Genomic DNA, 6,773 nt, shown 5'->3' with positions numbered 1-6,773 from the left:
AGACAGAGCATTGAAAACAGAAACATACTCTTGCTTTGCTAATGTGGCCTTTAACAGCAACTTGTCAATAAGAAATTTAAGGAAGTGGCAAGAATGATTTACATGGTGGCAGTGAGAAGAAAAACATTTGCCGTATATCATAGTAAAAACATTAATAACAAAAAACAGGTGATCATTATTTTTATTGATTCATTTCAGCCACAATTACAACTGGTGTTTTTTAAAAGCAGAACACAGTATACTGTATATATCATTATGTAGTTAGTAGTAGCATAGTCTTAATCCATTTAAATTCTTTTTCAGGCATAAGTGATAAAAATGTTTACAGTGTATTTTATCATATGCTAAATAAGCAATCGTCAAAGTTTGTATGGCAAACTGTAAATACTGCCAAGGCTGGTGTGAATATTTCTTTAGCCCAGCAGGCTGATGCATTATATGGGAGAGGGTCTGTGTTTCATGACCATCTTCTTGGTTCAACTTAGAACTTTTTCTTGTGAGGTTGCCCCACAAAATGGTTATTAGCAGTCTCTTACAATATGCCTTATAATGTTTACATACACTTATTTTCCAATATTGTATACATTTTGTGTACAGAAGGCAATGTATTACATATATATTTTATTCATCATTACTAAATGCGATTCAGTTTATATTTTAGATTGCTCTAGCTCAGTAATACGTAATTTACAGCCGGTTCTTTTTATGGCACTGCTATTTACTTCTGCTCCTTGCTTAAATTAAAACAGAAATTATTGTGTCTTCAATGAAAAACACAATGGGGAATTATCATTCTTTAAAATACCAAAAACATAAATAAAACTCTCCTTCCCAATACTCATGGGTCTCTGAAGTAATTAAATATAATTACACTTAATACCTGAATTTACATGTGAAAAGCATCACAATATTAAACAGGTATGTTTACCGCAGGAGCAGCTTCTGATATGTTGTCTATATTTGGAATACAGAATAAACAACTCATTGTTTTAGTCATGGGACAGTAGCATAGTTTATCTGTCTGGTAATGTTCGTTTTTTAACTGAAAAAATGCGAATAACTCTTCTGCGTATTTCAGGTAAAATAATTCCATATATTAAAGGGTTTAAAAGAGGTGGTACTATGACAAACTCCAAAGAAGCAATGGTACTGACCAAGTCTGATGTTCTCTTTAAATGCGTCCGGCTCTCTGTTGATTCAAATATTGTAGAACAGAAAAAAAGAATGAATGTAATTAAATGTGGAAGACAAGTTTGGAATGCTTTAGATTTGTAAGATCGGGACCTATTCCAGCACAAAACGAGGATTTTTATATATGAATAAAAAATGAAGACAGTAGGTAATAAAAACATACTAAAAGCCAGTGATCCATAAATATTATTAGCGCTGGTGTCTGTACAGGACAACTTTACAATTTCCCAGTTATTACAGTACACTGTGTTAATCGTATTTCCACACAATTGTAGACTGCTAGACAGGGATATCAAAATACTCACACAACAGATTGGACATAACCAGGCAAGAAAGACTAACTTGGCTGTTTTTGTACTGGAAATGATGGTACAGTATAATAGTGGGACATTTATCGCTATGAATCTATCATATGCCATAACTGTTAAAATGGTCATTTCAATGCCAAAATAAACATAAAGGAAAAAAATTTGAGTAAAACAAACTGAGCGAGAAACTACTGGAATATCTGTTTGAAGGTCAAACAATAATTTTATATAAAAAGTTGTGGCGCCAATGAGTGCACTAATCAACAAATTGCATAGAAAAATGTACATAGGCTCATGGAGGCTTTTTTCAAAAATTATTATCAGAATTAAAGAGAGATTAAAAGACAGAATTACAAGGTATGCAATTAGTGCAGCCACAAAATATAAATGTTTAGCGTTCCCCATGTCTTTAAAGGAAAGAAGTATAAAACTGGTAACATATGAGGAATTTTCCATCATGTTCTGGGGTCCATAAATTGAGAGTGAAACTGCAAAAATGTGAGAACACCAAATTTAAAAGCAAAGAAAATCTGCCCCTTTTGACTTCTGAGATGTAAATAATAAATCCAGCTTTTAGACCGGATTATGGCAACAGTTCATTGAAGCATCAGATACACCACAGGTCAGTATACTTCCTGTTGATTAAAAATAAAAGGGTTAATAGATTCACAGTAAAAGTATATATACACACACCCACACACATATATTGTATGATTATACAATAGTGTTATTAACTAAAAAGAATATCACAAGGGCACAGTGCACTTAATATACAGGTATAACAAATAAATAAATAATAATAGAAATTAATAAGTAAATAATAATACAAGAGTATACACATTATACAATATATCTATATCTATATGTGTATACTGCTATTCTGTACTCTTTGCAGACTAGTTTTCAGTTCAAGACAAAAAAAAGTAAACTAAATGAAAGAGAACAGTAGCTTTGACTAGAAATGCACAGAAATAATACCATGAATTCTACATGATTGAGTGTTTTACTGATTCGTTTTATTTTCTCACCTTCATTCAGCATGATACTATACTAAGTGTGACCTACTTTCATGTAATACTCCCAGAAATAAAAAAAACGTAATTAGTTTTTACCTTTCCTTCTGGAATCTCTTAAGTGATTCATCATATGGCACTCCTAGTGGTAAATGATGTAAAATGTAAAAGGTTACACCTTTATATATAGAATATCATATCAGTGTTTGCTATGTATTTGCCTGATAGTGTCTCAGGAGTCCTTATTATTTTCCTCTTTATGAAGAGTGCTGATGAATAAAATTCTAAGGACTTGTGTAGTAGTCATGGCTTTAGGCACAACAAGTAAATGATTTAAAATGCCATGAGAATTTGTCCCTTCTGATTATGTTCATTATTGCATATTTTTATTAGATTAAGTAGATATTACATGAAAAATTCTTTAAGGGTATGAATAAAGAAAGTATAGAGTTTATTTTTGATGAAAGCTTTACAGAGTCCAATGCCTTAATCACATAATTCAATAAAGTGCTTCCCCTAAATTACAAATGACCAGTTTATGAATATCTGAGTGCAATAAAGTCTTTTAATATTCAGTTTATTTTTGTATAGTGCTCTTCACTGAGTACGGATGCTGGATACTGTGACAAATTCACATGCAGATACAAATTGAATAATGAACACACTTAAATACACAGATTTGCTTAGACAGAAAAACAACGTTGATCAAAATTGATTAACATTAATGTAGCCCAGCAATATCTGTCTGTTAACTAATTATTGAATTATGGCCAGTTGACAGCAGAGAAAATGATAACAAAAACTCCAATAAGCAGCATTGATATGAAAACTAAATCTCTAGGGGCTCCACAGTCACTAATAACTTTCAAAGTCAGACACAGTCAGAGTTCTGGAGACCTTGGACAACCACATTCTCCTGTGAATTCTGTACAGTCTGTGCTGGGCTGTCTAATATGACAGCATACTCTTTCCATCCATTGATTCCAGTGCTTTCTCAGATAACTTTCCATTGGCAGAAAAAACAACTTGAATGTACAGCAGTAGCATCAATTGCCTCAGTGGAATATAGAGAAAAGAACAGAACAGAAGAGGGTTAGTAACAGCCCAAAATGATGGTATTACTTACATTTTTGTACAAATGGCTAACAAACAAAGATGCAATATGCACAGAAAATCAGCAGTTCTAATTAGGATATGCAACACTAAAGTGGTGACATTGTAGCCTTGATTTAAAAGCTGAGACCAAAGGGACATCTCATATAGTTAGACAGATAGTTACATAGCTTTGGGGTTCTATTGCTAAATCTCTACCTCCCACTGTTATTTATTAATCCTTGAAATCTTTAGTAAGCTGACATCTTAAAATCTTAATGTGTATTTTGGTTTTAAAATGTTAGAAAAACATTTGATGAGAACAGGCTATTCATCCCAACAAATCTATTTAATCCTATCCACCTAATTCCTCCAAAGCAACATCAACTTTAGTTTTGAAAATTCTGATAGTTCTATTGTACTAATTGAACTAATTTTAGAATATCAGTCCACTGTACTTTTTCCTCTCATGATTTTAAACACTTCAGTCTTTTCACCTTGTAGCCTCTTACACCCTGAACGGCCCTGTAGCCGAGTCTTCTTCATCTTCTTCTTTCCGCTGCTCTTATTAAAAAACCTTCTCTTAGGCCTTCCTCTTTTCTGGCAGCTCTATCCTTAGCATCCTTTTCCCAATATACCCAGAATCTCTCCTCTGCACATGTCCAAACCAACGCATCGCCTCTCTGACTTTGCCTCCCAACCGTCCAATCTGAACCGACCCTCTAATGTACTCATTTCTGATCCTGTCCATCCTCGTCACAACCAATGCAAATCTTAACACCTTTAACTCTGCCACCTTCATCTCTGTCTCCTGTTTTTTTGGTCAGTGCCACCGTCTCCAACCCATATAACATAGCTGGTCTCACTACCATCCTGTAGACCTTCCCTTTCACTCTTGCGGATACCCATCTATCACAAAATACTCCTGACACTCTTATCGACTCATTCCACTCTTCCTACACTCTCTTTTTCACCTTTCTTCCACAATCCCTGTTACTCTGTACTGTTGATCCCAAGTATTTAAACTCATCCACCTTCGCCAACTCTATTTCCTGCATCCTCACCATTCCACTGACCTCCCTCTCATTTTCACACATGTATTCTGTCTTGTTCCTACTGACCTTCTTTCCTCTCCTCTCTACAGCATATCTCCACCTCTCCAGGGTCTCCTCAACCTGCTCCCTACTCTCACTACAGATTACAGTGTCATAAGCAAACATCATAGTCCACGGGGACTCCTGTCTAATCTCATCTGTCAACCTGTCCATCACCATTACAAGTAAAAAAATGGCTCAGAGCTAATCCCTGATGTAATCCCACCTTCACGTTGATAGCATCCATCACTTCTACTGCAGACCTCACCACTGTCACACTCTGCCCTCAGTCTCCTCCTCTTTTTGATCACCAATGTCATCCTACAGACCACCATCCTATGCTGCCTAACTACACTTTCCCCTGCCACCACTTTGCAGTCTTCAATCTTCTTCAGATTGAACCTTCTGCATAGCATATAATCTACCTGGGTGCATCCTCCTCCACTCTTGTACATCACCTTATGTTCCTCTTCTTAAAATGTGTATTCACCACAGCCATGTCCATCCTTTTCGCAAAATCCACTATCATCTGACCTTCTTCATTCCTCTCCTTGACACCGTACGTACCCATCACCTCCTCATCTGCCCTGTTCCCTTCACCAACATGTTCTTTGAAATCCACTCCAATCTCCACTTTCTGTCCCTTGGGTACACAGTCCATCACTTCATGCAACTCACTCCAGAAATAATCTTTCTCATCCATCGCACACCCAACTTGCGAGGCATACGCACTAACAAAATTCATCATCACACTTCCAATTTCCAGCTTCACAATCATCACTCTTTCTGACACTCTTTTCACCTCCAAAACACTCTTGACATACTGTTGCTTCAGAAAACCCCCTACCCCATTTCTCCTCCCACCCACACCATGGTAGAACAATTTGAATCCACCTCCGATCCACCTGGCCTTACTCCCCTTCCATTTAGTCTCTTGCACGCACAACATAACAACCTTCCTTCTCTCCATCACTTTACCTAAACCTCTCAACTTACCAGTCATACTGCTAACATTCAAAGTTTCTACCATCAGTTCCACTCTCTTTACTTTCCTCCTCTCTTCCTGCCTCTAGACACGTCCCCCTCCTCTTCTTCTCCTTCTTTGGAAACAGTAGCCAAAAGTAGGGTCCTTCAAATGGCAACACATGCCACCCCATCAACCCCAAGCCCGCCAACATGTGGCCACTCCTTATGTGCACCTTGGGAACAAACCAATAATTGAACAAGTGCCTTTTTTCTTTTATTACAAGGAGGGTGCTTGCACAGAATTAAATACAACCTGGGCAAAGTGCTTTTAAAGTATCACATTGAGAGGCATTTCCTCACATGAACCCATACTAAAAACAGATAGAAAATGGACAAGGCAGTCCAAAAGCCTCAGCTATAAACAAATGCAAGATGTTGCTACTTTGCCCTAAAGAGCAATTTTACACAAAAATGTCCTCAAAAAATAAACCTCTGCAGTTCAGATCCAGTGGCTCAGCATGATGTGTACTCTAGTCATGAGCCAAAAAGTGTTGCTGGTCAGAAAGACAAAGCCCTTCCAAAATAACAAATTTGCTTACTAACAAAAGGACTGTAGAAAATATAAAAATTTTTCATAATATTACAACGTGTCTCACTACTGCAAGGGCTGTGGCAAATGGAAGCAGGGTTGGAGTGGAGTGTTGGGGAAAGCACTTTGTAAGGGTTTGAAGCACCTCCCTAGAGAGACAGACAGCTGAGTGATAGGGGTCAGGGTTAATTAACGATGCTTGCGGGTAAATAAAAATGTGAGTGTGTGGTTGGCGAAGAGCAGCTTTGGAGCTAGGTAGTGTGGTACCTGGCTGGGGTTCATGCCCGGCCGGGATGCCCAGGAGGACCAGAGGAGGGCTTGTGCCTCCTCCAGAACACGAGGGGGTGTCCTCCCTGGTTGCTTTGGGGGCCACGGGTACAGAGCTTGGAAGCTCAACCCTGTAGGGGCCCGTGGTCACCGCCAGGGGGCGCCCCGATGCCTTGGGAGCCCTGGTCTTCAGTACTTCCACCACACCTGGAAGTGCTAGGGGGAAGAGGATTGGGGACACCCGGTGGACTTC

At 37.9% G+C, this 6,773-nt stretch overlaps 1 protein-coding gene across 1 annotated transcript; it reads right to left on the bottom strand.

Annotated features, from left to right (window-relative positions):
• Positions 1–929: 929 nt before the first annotated feature.
• On the bottom strand, positions 930–2,658 carry LOC114651082 (olfactory receptor 10A6-like). Its single transcript, XM_051926563.1, has 2 exons — positions 2,612–2,658; positions 930–2,134 (listed from the first exon to the last, which is right to left on the bottom strand). Exon 2 carries the CDS (start codon positions 1,956–1,958, stop codon positions 1,014–1,016), a length of 945 nt encoding a protein of 314 aa, XP_051782523.1. The 5' UTR covers positions 1,959–2,134; positions 2,612–2,658; the 3' UTR covers positions 930–1,013.
• Positions 2,659–6,773: the final 4,115 nt, after the last annotated feature.

The sequence above is a fragment of the Erpetoichthys calabaricus genome, chromosome 4, assembly GCF_900747795.2.
Source record: "Erpetoichthys calabaricus chromosome 4, fErpCal1.3, whole genome shotgun sequence".
Lineage (NCBI taxonomy): Eukaryota > Metazoa > Chordata > Cladistia > Polypteriformes > Polypteridae > Erpetoichthys > Erpetoichthys calabaricus.
Note: the sequence above shows the minus strand (reverse complement) of the source record. Positions and strands in the feature narration are given on the sequence as shown.